A 20,620-nucleotide genomic window follows, 5' to 3' on the forward strand; every position below is an offset into this window, starting at 1 on the left:
TCGTCCCTATTCTGCACTGTATTTGAAGATTTTCTTAAATGAGCCTGGCATTAACTTTCTCCTAACCACAGCAGATGTAATGCTGAGAGACTCTTCAGTGAATCCTGCAGAGAATATTAACTTGTGAAATCTCTTTGCCTCTGTAAATAATCCTTATATGATTAGTTTGAAGGTGGCAGTGTTAGTGAAATTTCCCAAGTTCACCTTCCAAGTTGGGGTTGAGCAAAGTCTGCTTTCCCTTCAAAATGAGGCAAGACAAAGCAAGGAGGAAGAGGGATATGCTCCTTCAGTTAAGCTTTGTTCATGTAGTGACAAGATTGAACCCATATGTCTGAATAGCTCTGCAATAATAAACCATTTGGTTTGGGGTTTTTTTCTTTCTTTTTTTCAAGCGAATGCAAAGCATTTCACTCTGCATGCAGCTAAATATAAATTGTGTCATTTCTAGCAGTTTTTCCCATGTATGGGCTCTTCTTTTTCACTTGTCATCGTGGGCCACGCTGGGAGAGCCATGTCAGAGGAACTGTATGTGTTTGTAGGATGTTGGATGTTCCCTCCATCTCTTAGCAAGAGAAAGATGAAAATACCCATGGGTGCTCTGAAGAGAGAGTGCATTACTAATGGCCCTGACTCTTGCAAGTGTTGGGCTATGCCTTCCCCAGAGGTACTCCAGGATGGAGAAGACCACATGTACCTTGCCTTTAACTAGGTCTGGAGCCTTTCTGGAGCAGTTTCTGATCTCAACATGTTTCTGCCAGCTGCCTTTTTTAATTTGTGGGTTTCTTTAAATGTCCCTGTTGTGGAGATATCATCTGTAGTTGGGGCTCTGACATTAGCATTTGCTTTTATTTTTGCTTGCTATCTCTATTGCTATGATCAAGAAAGATCTTGAAGATAAGCATAGCTCTCAGGCTAGTTTAATGTAACAAAGAAAGAGCTCATATTAATAGGAATCTTCATCAGTCTCTGGGCTCAAAGAAGCATTTATCAAGTGTGTGCCCCATTCCTGCCTAGTGGCTGCACAGTGAAACTCTCCTGTGAGCCCCTCAAACTCCATTTTAAAGAAAATGCATGTGTTGAGTTTCTGGATTTAGCTCTGCTGGCTACCTCTAAGTGAATCTGGGCCTGTGTGTTTCCCCAGTGAGCACTGGCACCCATTAATGACAATAAAAATAGGTGTGCTGCCTATGCCTACCAGCCTGTGGAAAGGGAGATGTGCAGAGTTGATATGTACAGATTTCTCCACAATATTTCATGGGTTATTTCCTGCTTTCCTTGCTAGCTCAGGTTTTCCCATCTCCCATGTTGCATCCAGCCCTCATGCCATCTATGGAATGAATCTCCATTCCCCTGTCATGAAACCTTCAGTGTGAAGGGGCAAAATGACCCTGTGAGCTTGCAGCTCACCAAGTAAAAAAGGTTTTAGTTCACCTTACAACTACAAATTCTTGGGTTTTTAATTTGGTCCACCTTCCCTCCCCCCTTTTTCTGCTTGTGATTTCTGTTAAGCCTTACAAGGTGTTTTTTGTCTGCAGTAATCACACAAAACTCCGTGTCTTTATATAAAAAGGGGAACTGATTTCTCTGCCTAGCCAAGGGTGCTGTGAGTGCTCATTAGCCAATTCTAGAAATTAATGCCAGACTTCATCTAACAGTTTCATTACATGTGAAATTTGAGAGTGATGCTCTTAAAAGAGGCTGCTAATTGATGACAACACAGATTGTGTGTGTGCTGTCATCTTTATCCTGGCTGTGATTCCTTTTGGTTTTTTGGTGTTTTTTTTAGCTAGTGAGGATGTGAGGGACAGAAGAAGCCTAATGGGACTTCATATACTGTGTGATGTATGGGGCACTTGCAGGCAGGAATATTGAACTCATAAATGTACTCATTTGCCCTGGAGTCAGTGAGAGGGAGACGAAATGCAGGACACCGCAATGTCACAGCCGTGCAGAGTCACTTCTGGAACAGCAGAGCGGCAGCAGAAAGGCCGTATTTTTCTTGGATTTTACTGCAAATGTGTAAATGGGCTCTGCTCTCATTGGCTGGAAGAGAAGGCGAACTTTTGCTGGATTAGTCTTTATGCAGACGCTTTTTGCATCTTGTTTTGCTGAGATTCTGGACATTTTGGGGTGCTGTTTGCGAGCGACCCTGCACGTGCTGTCTGTTCTGTCTCGTGTCTCCACCACAGCGCTGCAACCCTAACCTCTACCAGCTTGCCCTTCAAGCATGAAGGAGAAATGAAGTTGAATGTGCACATCCGAGGCAGATGGTTAGCCCCAGTCTTGCAGTGGTATTTGAGAGAGATTTTCTTCATGTTATTTCAGCAGCACAGAAGGAAATGAAAGTGTTTCTTACTGTAAATGCTTTTTTCTCTCTCCCTTCCTCTCCACTGCTGTGAGTGTCTGAAGACTCACTTCACTGCTTTTCTCAGAGAAGTCTATTTCTGTCTCATCTTAAATCAATTTAGGCCTGTCCTATGCACATATGATAAAGACAGCATATCGCTGTGATAGCCTTGAACCAAATTTGTAAGTCTGGGACACTGGGAGCAGGAGGTGAGATGCAATTGTCATTGATAAGAAGTCAGAGTGGCCAAACCAGCGGCTGAAATGTTGAATTTTTCAAGCATAGCATTGAAAAATAATGCAGACTGCAATGCAAGGGTTTTACCCACTTCTCAGAAATGTGTGTGTACATATTGAACCCACATGTAGAGCTTCCTTAAGGGACTATGTCCATGTCTGTCCAGAGAAACAGCCCAAAATACAGGGTTCTCAGCTGCATCCTGAACCCAGCTGTTGTAGTTATTCCCCAGCACATCTGCTAAGCATCTGAAAGCATCCAGATGTTGGCTCTAATGCTATACCAGTTGACTTCCTCCAGTGAGCCAGACAGTTCCTACTGGGTTGTTTGTGTAACTCACCTCAGCACTCGGTGCAACACCCAGTGTGCTTTAAGCCATCTCAAAAAGTGCAAAGTATCTGGCCCTATCTGGTTCTCCAGATAAGTGGTTCACAGTGTTTCTTCAGGGTTGGCTTTTCAGTCTCATCTTTGAGATTTGCTCCAAACAGAGCTGGGGTGGCTTTTGGGCTACATTCAGTTTAGTTTTGCAACTCAAGTTAAGTTTTACTCTTTGCCTGGGGTGGCTGTATGGAGCCATTCCTGCATGGCAGGTACCACTCAGTCACTAAAAAAGCCTGGCAAAGTTCACATTGGCAACACAGCCTTTGGGAACAAAGGGGGAGCCTAGTCCCATACCTCCTTCCTGCTGGTGAGGTGTCAAGGAGTGATCATTTTTAGTATTTCAGAAAATCAGCTGGTTTTCATGTGCAGCACTTTATCTGACTGGACTAATTTCTCCTCCTTGGGTGGGGATGCTGTACTTTGATAAGCTAGAAAAGGATGAAAGAAACAGGTGTTTCTCCTTTGCCTGCTCTTGGCATTAGCTTCTTCCTAAATGGGGTGAGCTGGCTAGGAGATATTTTTGTCTCACCTCTCAGCCCTATTCTTACACTTGCAGCTACCTTTGAGCTGCGGGACTTTGCAGACCACATTGTGGCTTGTGTTGGCTCTGCCCGAGTTCAGTCACCCAAAACCTTGCAGGTCTATTTTGAAACATCATTTAATCTGTTCACTATGGAGTTTCTTTTCTTTTTTTTTTTTTTTTTTTACACTTGCTTCTGACATCATTTCCCGAGCACTATATTCACCGAGCTCTGTAGCCAGATCGTCTCCTCAGCATATGATGCAAGGAGCTCTTTGAAATGGATTTCGGCTCTCCTTTTACTCTGCTCTGCTTGCTGGGGATAATAACTGTTACTCAAGGTAAGTAGGATTTTTCTTTATGGGGTTAGGACAGATTTGCCTAGATGAGCAGACACCCTGATTTTGCTCCAAGATCTTTTAAGGACGCTACCAGGTTTGGGGTGACATCAAATAGTGTAGCTTCTAATGCATGAAAGGGGAAGTCAGACCAAAGTAAGACAGATTATTTTTCAAGTAAATGGGCAATAACTAACAATATTGTACTTTCTAAGTGTCCTGTGTCTGTAGAAGCTTTTCAGCAGAGAATGCGAGGTCCTTGCACGCAGAGTGCTGGCTGGAGAGCAGTGTGGTCCAGCTCCTAACACTTGGTGTGACCTTGGGTTAATCCCCAAGCTGCCATTTACCCATCTCTGATTTAATTTAATAATGTACAAGTGTACTGTGAGACCTGGTGAAGTTAAAACTGTGATCTTACTCTTTGGGTGAAAGCAGCTGTGCACCTTCAGCTGTTGTTTCTGCTATCCTCTGTGCAAGATCCATGGCACTGATCCCCTGAGGACCTTTCTTTGCACAGTCTCTCATCTCTGACAGAGGCCTGGTAGAGATGGTCATTTAAATTTAGGAGGAGAAAAGACCAGCTGTTCAGCCTTTTGTTTCCCTGTGTGCATGGTGTGCACGCCATTCCTGTGCTGTTGAGGTGGTGGAGCTTGGACCTTATAGAAGGTGTCCCACGCCTCTGATTTTCAGTCACTGTGATCCAACTTGTCCCTAGGTTGACAAGTTGGTTGAGTCTGTCCCTATTATGTCTCACCTGGGTATTTTCCTTCCTGGGAGGCAGCCAGGAGGGGATGGATGGACATGGCAATCTTGCTCTCCTTTCAGGCTCTGCCATCTGGACTGGTGCGCTCAGCGGCGACTCAGCAGTCTTTTCTTTGGAAATTCAAAGCCTGCAGAACTTCTCCAGCATGAGCAAGGAGGATAAGAAATGCTCTACAACTGTCCTAGATGATACTTTGTTGGCCAAGTGTGGCACTTCTGCCAGTAGATGGCTGAATTTAGAGAATGGCTCCCTGGTGCTGAGGAGTGTGGAGAAACACGATGAAGGAAAATATGGATTTGTTTTTCAGAACACAGCCAGAAATTTTATACTGGAAGTATTTGGTAAGTGGCCTTCTTAGTAACAAAAAGCTTTTGAACTTGTGAACCTGGTTGGCAGCCTGATGCCTTGAGATTTTTCCAAAGAAACTCCTTGAGCTTGCAGGAGCTATAGGTGCCTCTGGGAACCATGCCATTCTCCCTCCTGTCCCCTGTAGCCTCAGAACTCCTGCTCCCTTTTGTGTGCCCACTCATCCATCTGCAGGCAGCAAAGACAGAAACAAAGTCACTTCTGTACAGGATCCAGCTCATTGCTTGGGTTAATATGGAGAAGGCTTAGGAGGGTTTGTCCTCCTGCTGAACAGTGCTCCAGGCAGGCAGAGAGCGTTGCTCTGGTCCTCAGCACCGCCGCTCCTTTTGCAGGGCTTTCACTTACACAGGCTTCCAAGATAAATTGAAGCGCACGAAACTGTAATGAAAATGTCTGAGCAAACTGGTCTCAGTGAAGACAAATGAACCCTTGCACCTTTTGGGTGCAAACAGGCGGAACTGCTGTGCACAGTAGGTCAAAGATGTGACTCCTTGGTATGAAGAACAGAGGCTCAGACTGGAAGTAGTCAAAGACTGCAGAAGTGTCCTGGGTTTAACCTCCATTCCAGTGGATTTACTTCGGGAACATTTGCCTCCTCCTACTGTTCTATTGCTACCCCTAAGGCAGGGACAAATTTCCACAGCCAATATGTTCCTGGAGGCAGGGAATTTTAACTGAAGATGATGTCCTAGCAAAGAAAGTGATTTCTGAGCTTATTTCCATGGATGGGTGTTCTCAGTGTTACTCCTGCTGTCAGAAAACTATAGCAGTTCTCTATCTAGTTTGTATTTGCGAAGTGGCAATGTAGGAGATAGGTTTGCTCCTTGTAGTAGACTGAAAGTGAGAAATTCAGGGAAATGTAGCAAGAGCAATGATTCATTGATTCATTTTAAAATGTCCTAATCTGGGTATCGTATCTACCTGCAGGTGTTTGTACCCATGTTGGCCATGATTTGCACCAGTTCCTCTCTAAAATGGAAGAAGGGGCAGAGTGACAGCAAAAAAGACAAACCTCTGGTGGAGGGGAGGGCTGAGACTCCTCCAAAGCTGTGATTATCTGCTGATTACAGAGGAGAGCTCTGGTTGGCACATGCTTTGGATGGTTCCACCATTCTCTCAGACTATAGGCTTTTGTTTTTATATTTTTTTTTTCCAATTAGTTAGAAAAGTGAAAAGATGTCAAATTTTGTTGGCATCCCCAAAACAGGGACTAAGGGTCACTAGCAGGGTTGGGGTGGGAACTGTTGAGCATTTCAGGGCAGAGTGCAGGCACTCAAGAGTCTGGTTACTTGTTTCTGTGCTCCCTTGGTACGATAAATGTGATATTACTGGGATTGCTGGTAAAGGAAGCTTTTGTTCAGCTCATGTTCACTGCTGAGTCCTCTCCTCACCTCTCTCTTTCCTCCCTGTTCCCATTGCCCTATGCTGTGTGTGACCAGAGCCGACCATTGGCATCCAGTGCTTCCCTGATGGGACTGCAGAGTTGTCCTGCAACGTGGCCAGCAACGAGATCCTGGTCTTCCGGTGGCTGCTGAATGGCACCCACCTGAAAGCCGAGGGGGCTTGCATCAAGGATGCTGGGAAGAAGGTTCAACTGGACAAAACTGAGCCTGGGGAGTTTGTGTGTGAAGTTTTGAAGGGGAACAGTGTCACAAGGACCAGGCCCATTACTCTGTCTTGCAGCTATGGTGAGTAACAGCATCTCCAGAAAATCTTTCTTTTGGTCTCTTGCAGCAGCAAACTGAGGGGTTGTTGGTGTCCTCAAAATTTCAAACTCTTCTGTCCTCTGGCATCTCCCTTCCAGATGACAACTCTTCCAGAGTTACCAAATCCTGCCTTTAGAAAGTGACCCCTTGATTTCCTTCTCCCTCTTGTGCCTTGGGCTGACAGAGCCTACAACCGCAGATGAGATAAGTTTGTTGAGGAGGTCCTTTTACCCAGCACTGCAGCAAGGATGGATCTCCATCTGTCTCTTTTCCTACTTTTTGGTGATGGAGATTTGTACCCTCCTGTGCACTGATACTCTATGTTGTTTTAGAAACACAGGCTGCTTCCTACTCTGATGTGCATCCATGACCCAGACGCCTTCCAGTTTCTGTACATCCCCATAAGAATCCTTCCAGTAGTTGAGCCCTGTTGCTGCTGGACCCAGCTGAGGTGTTTTGCCTCATCTCTTTTCCCCTTATCTAGGCCAGAAGCACAAAAGATTTTCTGCTCTGTACAAATGTCTCTCCATCAGGCCCATCCATAAGCTGTGGGTAAAGACACAAGTAATTTACTTATGGAATGTAGGGTTTTTCCCCTTCATATCCTTATTCAGACATGTAAGTCTGTGAGAAGGCTGGGACTTTATCCATTTGCAAACTATTCATAAATGCTGACTATTCTGCTTGAATAAGGCCAGAGTTCAATGAGACAGAAATCTGGATCCTTGGGTATCATTTCATTTGCACCTCCAGTAGTGAAGGTTCTTCTCCTCTCTGGCAGCAAAGATGGTTTTCAAAGCTACAGGCAGAACTTAACCAAAGGTTTTGGACAATTTTTGCTGTAATTAATTTAATAACTTTCGCTACTAGAGAAACTGTACTGTATCATTTTAGAAATTGTCCAGGGCACTCCATCTCCATGAGAGATAGTCTTTCCTTCTGTGGTTGGCATGCAGTTGGTGTGAAAGCACCCCTCCTGACCTGGAGCCTGTGTCCAGTGTGGTGGCATTCAGCAGAATTCTGTGGGCTGTCTGTGCCTGGCCCTGCTGGCTCCACTGGCCAGTCTGTGCAGATTTGGCATGTGTGGCTGTGCAGCAGTGATCTGAATTGTGCTCAGTGACATTGGTTGGAGGCAGTTCAGTGTAGTCAGACCCAAGTTGGCTGAGGCACTGGGGAGTGAGGATGGGAACATCCAAGCTCTGTGATAAATCACACAAGTGCTGACAGATTCCATGGTTGATCCTGGGTGGCTGCCCAGTCCCCTGGGTGCAATATCTGTTCCCCATTTCATCTTGGAAAGCTCATGAGGGAATTTAGTGATATCTCTTTAGGGATGGACATGCACATAAACACATATTTGGAAGGGTCTGAAAGAAAGAAAATGGCAGCGATTCCACTTTTTAGTCACCAAATACAACCACATTTGTAAAAAGTGAATTAAAGCAATTCTGGATACCAGTAAAATGATTTGAAGAGGGAAATGGGTTCATTTAATTTAATTGAAGGTTAACTAATTATTTTTGTGGGTTATTATTTGCTCCAGGCAAAGGGCTGATTTTAGCTTTCCCACTGTAGGTATAGGATCTATGTAAAAACATCCATTTGGGCAACCTGTTGGCTGATGAAATTAATTTGAATAATTATTACCAAAAAAAATTTTGGCAGAAATGCTGTAAACTTCCCAGACAACACAGGGCTCTGAATACACAAGCTTCAGAAGTTAGGAAAACAACAGATATAAAATAATTTTATTGATTAATTACTTGGTTTTAAACTCAATATTTTATATCAAAAAAGACCTTATTAACAAGTGGCAAATTTTTAGAAAAAAGATTCAGGAAAAGAATTTCCAACTTGTATTTATACTTTTGGCAATATTCTCTAAGCTTTCATCAACTAAAATAATTAGGGAAATTATTTCTGAGTTGCTGAAGGTTTTTCATTTTGAATATGGATTTTTTTTGAACTTGGTAATTGTTCTTAGAAAGACTGGAACAAGCACTCTGAAAATACCACGAGCACCTGGGTGCAGTTGTTTTTACTGTCCTGGTGAGTAGGTGGAGTATGATGGCGTGTAGTAAAGCCTGGAACATTTAAAATTCTTCCTGGTCTCTGGAGATATGGAGCAATTAGTGCTTTTGAGGGCTTGAAAATAAGCTCCAAATGAGCCTGTTGGTTGCTGCCGTGCTGTGCAGGCATGTGTGCTGCTGAAAAGGAGTAAATTATTCAGAAAGGGATGGCACAGGCTTACCTAAGGAGTTTTACGGAATTTATGTTGTAGTTAAAGTGGAGCTGTATGGGGTTTTTTTTTGCATATGACAAGAAGAGTTTTCCTGGAGGCAGCCCCAAGCTGGAGCAGATTATCTCAGTGAAGGAGAGAGCCTGGATGGGTCTCTCTTGTGCAAGTCTGCGATGCCCTCTACCAGCTGCCTGCTCAGCAGCAGCGAACCTGCGGGTCTGCCCCGCTACAGCCACCCTGAGCAAGGGCTGCAGAGCCGGGTGAGAATTCCCAGTGTTGTGCTGCCCTTCTGCTCGGCCATCTGCAGCCCTCGCTCCCGGCCGGGCGGGGAACAGAGCGGAATCCTCTCCCCAGCAGCAGCGGAGCCGGGGAAGGATTCCTTTTCCGACAGCTCTGGCTCGAGGGGCCGCAGTCTTTGGTGCCTGAGGCAGTGCAGGCTCTGGGACTTGCTCTTAGGACACGACTGTCCTAAGTGGATTCTCTGATAGCAGCTCTGAGGGCAGACTCTGCAGCTTTTCCTTCAGCAGGAGGTGCTTCCTTAGGTCTCCTTCCTCAGCTGCCCTTTTTCATGCAACTTGCTGAAATCTTTCAAACCACCACCTTCTCTGTTAAATTTGATTAAATCTTACAGATTTAATCTTACAGATTACCTTAGATGTCAGTGATCAGAACAGGCAGGAGCAAATGCACACAGCTTAGGTGCACAGGCCTCTTTTTTAATGAAAAATTCCGTGCCATAATTAAATGATGTGACATGAATCACAAAGTGCCGCGGTTCACAACTGCCCTAATCCAAAGTAAACCAACAGTAATGTCAGCAAGCTCCAATCTGGCTGCAGGGTTTCTCCCACAGGAGAGGAAAGGAGTTTGTCCACCATGGTACCTGACAATGGTGTGTCCTTTTTGCAGACCTGCTGCAGTACCCGGGCTTCATTTACATCCTGGCAGGGTGTGCAGCGGGGGTGCTTATCCTGCTGGTGGCTTTGCCTGCAGCCATATGCTGCTGCATGAAGAGGAGACACAAGTTCATCCCGGTGCCTTCAGGTGAGTGGGGAATGCTGTGACCTCCCTGTGCTTAATTTTGGAGAGGATTGTGTTTGTGCAGGCCGGGGTTGACATGGCCTTAGAGTAACCTGGTCTCAGCTGGGTGGCTGCTTGTCCTCCAGCCTGTCCTCCCTAGACCTGCTGGAGCAGAAGTCTGCTTGCTGATAGGCAGCTTCTATGGCTAGCAGGGTCTTGAATGAAACCTCACTTTTCCTTTATTCACCTCACACTTGTACCCTCACCCTGTGCTCCTGGCCAGAAGAAAAACCCAGAGCAAAACCTTTCCTATGGGCAATAAGACTGAACCTCATTCCTGTGTGATCCCGAAATGACCCGAAGGTCTCTGATGGCAGTCCCCTGTCAGCACAAGTCCCTGAGTGCAGTCTGCCCGTGCCAGCTCAAGCTGTGCTGCTGCCAGCATGGCCAGGCAGGTCTCTGGCAGGCTGGCAGTGCCCTCTGTTCCCGGCATCTGTCTGCTCCGGGAGCAGGGCCAGCTCCTCAGGAGGGGACACAAACACACCTTGGGGTCTGTGCTCACAGCTCACCTGCCGGGGCCGGGGCTGTGGGAGGCCTCTTCCTCCAGATCTGGGTTTGCTTTCACAGAGGAGGAGAAGGATGACGGGTTAACAATGTCAGTGGTGTCCGGGGAAGGCATGAAGAGCCCCCCCAATGGAGACCGTGTGGAGGCTCAAGCTGCCCAAACTGACCGTCCTCCAAAGCCTGGTGAGTCTGGTCGGACAGACACCTTCTTTAGGAGGGACACAGTGTCTGTGTGTGGCTGCTGGGGGTGGAGGTGACAGTACAGAGGGGTCTAAGACACGCCAGCACAGGTAAGGTGCTGCACCCCCTCCGGGAGCTGCAGCAGGGCGTTTTTCAGTCCCTTACTCATGAGAGGTAGAGGCAGCCATCCCACAAGCATCCCACAGAGGGTGCTGCCAGCAGGCTGCAGGCTGGCTGCTCCAGTATCTCCTGTGCTAAAACACATACCTCAAAAATCACAACCCCGCCAAAACTCAGCACTTTTCCTGCTATTTTCTCACCCCCCCTCCCCTTCTCATCAGTAATACTTTATAAAAATCGGCATTGTTTTTTTAAGCAGTCATCTTCAGGACATCAGCAGCAGGAACCAATATGCTGAGCTGTAAACACAGCAAAATCCCAACAAACCCAGAGGCTTGTGTATTTTCTTAAATCGAGGCTGGAGTGGGAATATGGTCACATTTTAAATTCTTCTGAGAGATCGAGCATAAACCCCCATAGCTTTATCACAATATGGTCAAGAAAGTGCTGTGATAAAAACCCTTCTGAATTGTCCTGTTTCGTAAGTGCTTGGTATTAATACTCCACTTTTTAAATTATGTTTCCCTCAGTTTTGCTTCCCAAACACAAATGCTGGCAATGCCTTGCCTAGTAATGCACCATCATCAGCTGAAGCAGGTTTAGCAGAGACATCATGAACTGGAGCAACATTACATAGGTCACAGCCTGGGCTCAGCACTGCATTTCTGGTGTCCCTCACTCTACTGTGGAGAGCCTCCTGTAGCTCTGCTCTGCTTTATGTCTAACCTTGGATGCTCTTTGCTCTGCTTTCAAAATATTAAATGCTACTCATGAACATAGAGCATGAAAGAGGAAAAAGTCTTTCAGGTCATTGTTTAATATTAATATACTTCAAGTGTAGAGCTTTTAATAAAAAATTCAAACATTATAAGTTTGAATATAAAAAAGTAGCCCATATTTAGATTTTTTACAATCAAGTAAAAAGCAGAGATGCATGTGGAAAGTAGGTGAGAACTAAATGTGTGCTGTTAGCCAGCTTTAATTATTCATACGTAAGTGAATAGATTTGGCTTTAGTGTTTTGGTACTGAAGGTTTGGTACTAACAGTACTAAAGTACTTTGGTACTGAGAAGCCAGATAGCTTCAGCACCAAAGTGCCCTGAGGCATGATAGATAGCTCAGTAAATGAGTAGTTACAGAGAAAATTGAAATTTGACTTGCAGATGCCTGGGGCGAGGGGACTGAGTGGATCAGACAGCCTGCAGCATGAGGGACCAGGGGGAGAATTTCCATGAGGGTGAGCCACAGTGTGGGCACTTACAAACCATTTCTCCTTTTTCCAGATGCTGCCCAGATTGGTCAAGGTGTTGAGCCGCAGCCACTGGTGGAAGAAAACTTACCAGTGCAGGTAGAAGCTGAGGAAATGCGGGATCCTGAGGTCATAGTTGACGTGGAAAGCCAGGAAGATGCCTCAGACTGTTTCCCGGATCCAACTGATGACTGACCTGCTTGCTGTCCCACCCTGAAGCCTGTGACACTTGTCCTTTGCATCCCATAGTCTCACTGTGTCTGGAAAATCTTAGCAGGGGAAAAAACCGTGAGGTGTCAGACCTCCTGACCTCATTTAAAAAGAAAAAAGAAAATACAGAGAAAAGCACACACGTGGCCTGACAGGTTCTCTAACAAACAAAAGTGGGCAGCTCTTTGATGCTCTGCCTGATAACAGAGCTGCAGCACAACTAAGGAGCCCCAGGGGACAGCCTGGAATGAGATGGGCAGCTCCTCCTGCTCCCTGCTCACCCCATGCCTTTGCCAGCCAGGAGCAGGCACTACAGGCAGGTTGAGGTGGCCTGCCAGTCCCAGGCAGAAACCAAGGACTTGCCAGAATTTTCCCGAGAAAACTTCTTCTCAGGAGACTTCAGGGCATTTTTTTTCATGGACCCTGCCAAGGAAACTCAAAGGAGGTCTCAGCTCGGTACCTGCTGCCTTGGGTGCTTATCTGAGTCACTCCTCTGAGCTCCAGACCCTGTGATTTGGCCCTTGCCTCTTGCTGCCTAGAGCAGGAGCAGTGGTGGGGGCTTGAAATTTGACTTGCAGATGCTGTGTGCAGAGCCGGGGTGGTGCTGGCTTTACTCACCTCTTGGTGCCCCAAATAACAGAGAGTACCAGGTTACCTTTCACCAGAACCCGACTGCTTGGGCTGCCCCTGAGCTAAGCCAGCACTGTCACTTGCTTGCTTGCCTGCAGCAGGAGGGGGGCTGGGGGCTTGGAGCTGCAATTTTTGACAGAAACCTTGATTGTAATGCTGAGGTTGTTTATCAATGCAAGCATTAGTGCCTTTAGTGTAATAGTTTAGCTACTGCAAGCTGATGAAGCTGGCCATCTGCCTGTGCATGTAGGCTTGTTTGGGGCTGTGTTGTTTGCACAGACAGCAGCAATTTATAGAATCTCTTAGGCAAGTCTTGCTGCTACTCACGTCCTGTTGTGCTCAGGGGAGGTGTGTCTGTGGAGCAGCTGGGGTAGACCTGTAGGGAAGAAGGATGTGGTGAGGAGAGAGCAGGGGCTCTGTCTCAGGTAGCAGGTAGCTGAGTCCCAGCAAAGCTGCCAGGGACTGCAGGGCTGACAGGTTGCAGGGAATGCTGCAGGATGTGCTGCCAGAGCAAGGTATTTACTGTATAAGACAATTTAAGTAGTCAGAGTGAGGTGTTAAATTGATTGTTAGTGTTAAATTGGCCTGCTGGGCTAGAAAGGCATGGTAGTAAAAGCAGAGATGGTACAGACTGGGACCAAAAGGGATGAGGAGGTGTGTACTGCATTCCTCTCCTCCCTTGTCATTTTGTCCCTGTTTTATATTGTGCTGACACTGAGAATCCCTTGGAAATGGATTTAAGCTATGCCTGGTGAATGCCATCCCAATGAGGGCTGCGAGCACCCCAGCAGAATCCAAACTAAACTGAAAGCTTCTCTCCCAGGCCAGGGAGCTGGCGGGATGGCTGCACGCTTACCTGGGAGTCCTTCATCTCTGTGTACTTGCCAAGGCTCTGCATCAGTGACACCCAGCCATAGGTGATTGTTCTCGTCGTTTCCTTGTCCTGTGACTCTCTTTAGAAGATGTTTGGATCTTGTGTGCTGTGTTGGTGGTGATTCAGCCTGTCTGCCGTAGGAACCAGATTTTCCACGGTAAGAGGGAGGTGATAATTCTTTGCCTTACGGTGCTGTTCTAACTCTTTTCAGTATAAACATTCCTCAAAGGCTGTGAGTTGAACGACAGGAAAGTGACACAGAGTGCTTGGGGTGGCAGTGCAGAAGCAGCGATGCTGGATGAATGTCACCAGGTCAGTGTCACTCAGATGGGGGGATATAGTCAGCATTGCTTCACTTCTGCACTTTCTGGCAGGGGCAGGAGGGGACAGTCGACTCCAGCACATGTTTCAAAGGCTGAGCAGTGCTCTGAGCTGCACTGGAAGAAGACAGCAATGTTTCAGTGCTGAGGGTGAGAGGGCTGGGCCAGCCTTGTCCTGCTGGGCTGAGGCATCCCAGCTCTAGCTTATCCTAGTGCTGCCTTCCTGCTGTCAGCCCCGGGAGGGCTGGGGGTGCCCAGCAGCTCTGAACACCACCACTATTATGATCCCAGCCCTGGAAGGATTTTTCCCATGGAGATAGGAGAGATCTTTGTGAGACAGATTGAACCATGGCTGGTTTTCTGTCCTTTACCTCTCTGAAAGTGCCATTCAGCAACAGGGGAAAAGTTTCTGTTACTGGGAGATCAGGAGAGGATGATGCAGCCTGTGCTCTTCCTTTAACTGTACGTGTTCATGCCCAGCTATTATTCTTTTTTTTTGGTGTGGATTTTTTCCCTTGTGATTAATTTTGTTCCAAATAAAAAGATCTGTTTTCTACCTTGTTTCGGAACTGTATAAGGTTTTTTTTTATTTAATAATCATCTCTTTCTGGTTTTTACAGGAAGTACAGGCTTATTTTCAAATTTATACACAGCCAAATAAAGGAAAGGTGATAACAAGTTATTGCTGACTAGAGCTGACTTGGGTGGTCAAGGGCACAGAGATCATGAGGACATTCATCTGTAAGTCACCCCAGGAGAGGCTGTAGGACAGTGGCACTAAGCTTGTCCCTGTTGGAATGTGTAAGTACATCTGTGTGCACCAGCAGCTCACCAAGCCCTGCTCTGGTGCCTTGCCTGAACTGTGAAGTGCAGAGCAGGGATGCAGAGTGATGGTCTGGTGTTGTTGTTTTTTTGGGGGTTTTTTTTGTTGTTGTTGTTTTTTTTTTTTTTTTTTTTTGGTGACACCTAAGCCACCTTAGCTGTGAGAGAGGATACTGGAATGCATAACTGCATAACACCTTTTGCAAGGAGGAAGTGGCTTGTTCTCACCCTTAGACAAGTGAGCTCAGATTGTGGGTAAAAGCAATGTCCTGATATGATCCTATCAGATCCGTTGAGTTTGCCATAACAGGTTAATCCCTGGAACACTGGTGTGACTGGGCATGGGTGATCCTGCCCTGCAGTCTATGATCCCAGCAGTCCAATCTTTCCAGGTGTTTTCCAGTCTGACTCTGGCGCTGCATCTCCCAGGAAAGAGCAGGAGCACTTTCCAGCCTGGGTCTGACAGAAGAACATGGATGTGGCTATGGATGTGGATGGTGCTGTCAGGAATTTGACCAGAAATGGAGGTGCCTGTGCTGCCTCTTTGGGGCTTCTGGTGCCTTTAGTGAGGCTGTGCCATGCCAGCTCTGCCTTCTCTGGGCTGCTGATAGAGTCCTTGGTGCCTCCAGGTGGATCTGGCCTCCCCTGGGGAGCTGGTGCTTTCCAGGTGATGGGAACTGACCACCACATCATCCTGTCTGACCACTGGTCATGACTGGGGAAGGTTGGGAATGGTGCAGCTTCCATCCTGCTGCTAATCAAGTGCTGGCAGGAGGAGGGGAGCTCTGCTCTGTGGGAAATGTGGGTGTTTTGGGATGTGATATCATCCCACCTGAGACAAATCACCAGTGGTTTGTAGCATTGTACAGAACAGAGGCTTAGATTTATATCCATGTCCACCTTTCATGGTGGGAAGAGAGGAGTTTGCTTTTGGCGTGTACTGAGCAACAACTGACATGAAATGCAATATGTAATCTTTTCATCATGTAATTAATTTAGTTTATGAATATAAAAGGAGAGCAGAGAATGAACTTATTTGACTTACGATCAAAGTGAAAGCAAAAGCAAGCAAGAAATGTGTTGTAGAATGGTGAGCAGAGAAAATAGAAGGATCCCTTTAGATTTCTTTTAGCATGCAGGATGAACTCATCCCCACAAAACTATCATGTCATAAAATCTCCCACATTCCAGAAATGAAACAGGGTTTTGTTTCTCAACCTCTACCACAGGCTGCTGTGCCTGATGTCCCACTGGTTGGGGTGCTGCCTCAGAGCCCAGCACAGGAGCAGAGACACCAGGGCCAGAGCCAGCAGTTTATGGGGAGCTGCAGGACCAGCTCTCTCTGTCACCCTCAGCTCTACAGAAACAACAAGAGTAGAAGTTGCTGAGTCTGAGAGCAGATAGATAAAACTGATAATGGTCAGTTTACAGTAGTAAAATCAAACTTCTGTTGAACTGAATAGATGTGAAAACAGTGGTTGTGTGACCTTCTGATAGAAATCTCTGTGTAGTTGAAGAAAACCCCTCTAGATTTTAGGCGTGTACATGGTAAGTTCATGTCACCTTTTATGAATTATTGCAGCTCATGTCAAAACAAACAAACAAGAGGTTCATGTGTAATGAACCTGTAGCAGGCAGTGTCACAGATAGACATCTTTAAAGCCATTTCTTAAAATGAAACATAAAATTCTGGTGGTGCTGTAGAATCCAAACTGATGTTATTACCACCAGGCAGGCAGGAGTGAGATGCCCCAGTTTTCCATAGGTAAACACACAGAACTGGTGACAGAAGTGGGCAAGAAAGGCAGCATCACCCATTTCTGTCTGAGGTGGAAGCAAAATTCTGTGATGTGTCATTGCAGAAGCTTGGATTAGTATTTGGATGCTATTTGTGCCTTCTGCCAGGCTGCTCAGTGCCTGGGACCTTTGACAACCACTGCGCCCTGCATTGGTTTTGTTCAGAGTAAATGTTGCATTTCCTTTCTGCAAGATTACGTGACTCATCTCCTCGGGCAGAGGATGTGGCTGGAGACAGCAGGAGCATCTTTGCTGAGTACTTAGAAGGCCCTTCTAGGCCCTTCTAAAGTACTTGTACTTTTCCAGCAAGCAAATCATAGAATCATAGAATCATAGAAAGGTTTGGGTTGGAAGGGACCTTAAAGTTCACTTAATTCCAACACTCCTCCTGTGGGCAGGGACAACTTCCAGTAGCCCAGGTTGCTCAGATCCCTGTCCAACCTGGCCTTGAACATTTCCAGGGATGGGGCAGCCACATCTTCCCTGGGCCATCTGTGCCTCACCAACCTCGCAGTAAAGAATTTCCCTCTGATACCCAATCTAAACTTACTCTCTTTCTGTTTGAAGCCTTTGCCCCATGTCCTACCATTGCATGTCCTTGCTGGCAGGTTTGTGTTAATTATATCAAGATTAATTTAACTTTGGTATGATCAGCTAGCAGATTTCTTTGGGTTGTGCAGGACCATGGGGAAGTACAGCAGTCTTTCTGCCTGTGCATGCTGATGGCATCATTGTCACCCTCATGAAGATTTTTCCTGCCTGAGGTGGGATTTCAGCCCCGAGCAGCAGAGGTTCCCCTACTCTCCCATCAGCCCTGAGGTCAGCAGGAACAAAAATGACTTTATAAAATCATTCATTATGCTTGCAAGTTCATGTACCTGGCACAGCTGTAGTCTGCTCATTGTGCCAAACACTAATGAAAGGAAAACTCCCATCTGCAGAGGTAGAAAATATGGGTGGCCAATGTCAGCTTATTTTTAAATTGATCTATTTTTCTGGTTAGCATATTCCATGTCACACTTAGCCAATATCCATGATAAAATACTGAATGGGGCTGTAGTCTAAAGTGTGTTTTATAGCTAATATAAATAGAGATACTATTGGAAACTCTGTGCAGAATTTTTAAAACTGATCATGGCTACTGATAGTTTTAGTATTGCCTAACACTACAGAAAGTAGATGTATTACAGACCAAGAATTACTTGGAGGCAGTTTTCAGCAAATCTTTTGGAACTGCAAATTCAGTACGTTGGAGAGAATTATTGTCTACTCCCATATCATATGCAAATGGAATGAAGAAATACAGCTGGGTGCCTATCCTCCAGCCAGCATTGCTGTCTCATCTTTGGTTTATACAACTTCCTCTTTGAGGGCAAAACATATTTTCCCTAAACTAAGGAGCGAAGCAGTTTTAAAAGCTTTTTTTTTTTTTGATACTGAAGAGTCACGTAACAAGATGTCTTCAAACAAACAAAAAGAAAAAAAAGAAAGAAAAGGAAGAAAAAGAACTTGTGATGGTGTTTTTTGTCTGTGTGAAGAGAATTGCAGTAGTGACATTGACAGCATGACTTGAAGCAAAGAGCACTAAGAGTTTGTGTTGCACTCCTGTGAAAGCTTTCAATCACAGAGCAATAGGCATCAGATTTCTCCTCTGAAACAACCAGCAAACCTATGGCCAGGGAATTTGGGACAACAGGGGTGGGATTCAGGGATGTCTCAGGGGACACATTCAGGAAGGTGTGTGAATGTCAACTCAATTCACTTCGAGCCAGTTGGAGAAGTTGGTGGAGGCTTTCCCGAGGGGGCACAGGGATCCTGGAGCAGGAGCACTGCTGGGTGGGACAATCTGGGTGGGACAGCCTCTGCTGCTGCTGTCTCTGCCGTGTCAGGATGAACCGTGACAGGACACAGAGAGGAAGGGGATGATGACACAGATTCAGTGACTGCTGTGCAGGATCCAAAGGGAAGAGAGGGCATGGGCTTAATGACTGAGGGTACAGCCGTGGTGGTGAGTAATGGCAGACAGAGGTGATTTTTCTTCCCTTAAATAGGCGGGGAGGCTACAGGGGTCTCAGGCAAGGCCTGTCCTCCATCATCCTGCAAACTCTTCAGGCAGTATAAAATGTTTTTCTCCGAAAGGCTGCAGCTGCTGTTGCTTTCTCCTCACGCCTGCTCTCCCTGGCATTTGTCATGGATGGTGTTCCCCAGACAGCTGCACTCCTCTGCTGGTGGTAGATCACAGCCCCACCGAGCCCCTCAGGCGATGCTTTGCCTGGGGCTGCAGGGACTCCTCACTCCTCTCTGTCTTCTGAGCCATTTGCCAGGAATGTGCTGTGCTAATTTTGATGACTCCAAGAAGGGGAATAAACTGAAATCTGATAGCAGCAAACAGGAAATAACCTTTCTTCTTCCTCCACCTCCTCATTCTAGCAAATCCTTTCCTGAATTTTTATCTTGATGTCACTTTCTGGAATGGGTTTTGCTAGATGAGATAGGAGAAGGGTGATGGAAAGGCAGGACTCCAGCCAGCCTTTTAGATACCCTGAATACAGGTAAGAATGTGCCAGCTCTCTTTCCTTCCTGCGCATGAGTTGGGTCAGGATTCCTCTTGCTGCCAGAGGAGGTCATGGTGAAAGCTGTGCAACTTCAGCTTCTCTTTGTACACATTTCTGCCCAGCTGCCAAGAGTTTGGGACTTTTTTCTTCAGATGATTTAGTGTCTGATAAAGAGCTTTGTGTCCCTGCCTTTTGTTGACTGTTTAAAGCTTTGTTATTTGGACAGTACAGAGATCTGTTTATAGCTTTCTCTGGAGAACCAGATGCAGATGAAAAGGCCCTTCTTTGCTGAAGAGAAAATCGGAAGGAGTCAACAGTGCCATAAATTTTATCTCATCTATCTTAAAAAGTCCCAGCGGTTAAACAGCCTCAGCATAAGAGGAAAGTAGATGCCTGGTTTTTTACTGAATTACTGATCCTGAAGAGCTTAAAGGAATATCAATATAACACACATAACCATGGCAGCTAACCCAGTGCCTCCTACCTGTGAGGGCACAAGGCATGCACAGTAACTTTCCACTGAGGCTGCACAGTAAACTTCCTGTTCTGCAAAGTGCCCACTGAAGTTCAGCAAATTTTTACTGAGTTGCTGGAAGCTGTTTATGTAGGGAACACAAGACACATGTAATTAACAGAAAGGCTTCTCTTCCATGATGGCAGTGTAAAGGGACGGCTGAAAAGAAAGGTGACACCATCTGACTATCAGGAGTGTAACAGAAGGAGCTGGGCTGCAAGAACTGCCCTGGTAGAAACACTGTGAAAAGCCACAAGCTGCCACTGATGCCCCAGTGCTCACCTGTGTCACACAGAACACCCTGCACCTGCCTTACTGAGGTCTTAAAAAGCAGAAACTCTCAGAAATGCAATGACACAGGACCTCAGCCATTACTCTTCCTGGCAGGCAGCAGCAGCTGTGGGATGTAAATGTTCAGAAAGATGTGCAGCTTTGTGCCTGTGCTTTCCTCTGCTGTGGAAAAAGCTCTTTGCCAACACTAGTGTGGCTCCTGCTGCAGGTGTGGGGTGTTGGCCCCAGAGCTAAGCCCATCCTGCCACTCTGCAGTCCTTGCTGCCTGGCAGGACTAGGTGAGGTGATGCATTTAAATGTAGGAACAGACAAACATCAGAGAGGCCAAAACCAGGTTCACAGGGCACAGGAAACTTGTAGGACCAGAGCAGAAGCAGGGGAAACTGAGCTGCTAAGTCAGGATCTGCACTGAGCAGGAAAGGACTTGGATTTTTCACTGGATCTCATGGCCCTAGATATACACGGTGCAAAGAGCATCTGTATAAGTGGTGTGAAAGACAGCAAGGCACTTCTCTTGCTTCAGAGAGCAACAGCAAGACTAAGCTGAAAGGTCATTCAGATGTTTTTGAGAAATTGA

General features: G+C 46.2%; 1 protein-coding gene across 1 annotated transcript; it reads left to right on the forward strand.

The window, feature by feature from the left end:
* The first annotated feature begins 3,474 nt into the window (after window positions 1-3,474).
* LOC310923884 (uncharacterized protein) lies at window positions 3,475-15,134 on the forward strand. Its single transcript, XM_083884744.1, has 6 exons — window positions 3,475-3,826; window positions 4,649-4,927; window positions 6,392-6,640; window positions 9,807-9,941; window positions 10,545-10,664; window positions 12,065-15,134. The coding sequence occupies exons 1-6, from the start codon at window positions 3,766-3,768 to the stop codon at window positions 12,223-12,225; spliced, it is 1,005 nt and encodes a 334-aa protein (XP_083740870.1). The 5' UTR covers window positions 3,475-3,765; the 3' UTR covers window positions 12,226-15,134.
* Window positions 15,135-20,620: the final 5,486 nt, after the last annotated feature.

This window comes from Zosterops lateralis (assembly GCF_965231275.1).
Source record: "Zosterops lateralis genome assembly, chromosome: 2".
NCBI lineage: Eukaryota > Metazoa > Chordata > Aves > Passeriformes > Zosteropidae > Zosterops > Zosterops lateralis.

Coding starts and splice junctions, on each gene's coding strand:
- LOC310923884 (XM_083884744.1), top strand. CDS start 3,766: ATGGATTTCGGCTCTCCTTTTACTCTGCTCTGCTTGCTGGGGATAATA. Junction 4,928..6,391: donor TTTTATACTGGAAGTATTTG/GTAAGTGGCCTT, acceptor GTGTGTGACCAG/AGCCGACCATTGGCATCCAG. Junction 10,665..12,064: donor TGACCGTCCTCCAAAGCCTG/GTGAGTCTGGTC, acceptor TCCTTTTTCCAG/ATGCTGCCCAGATTGGTCAA.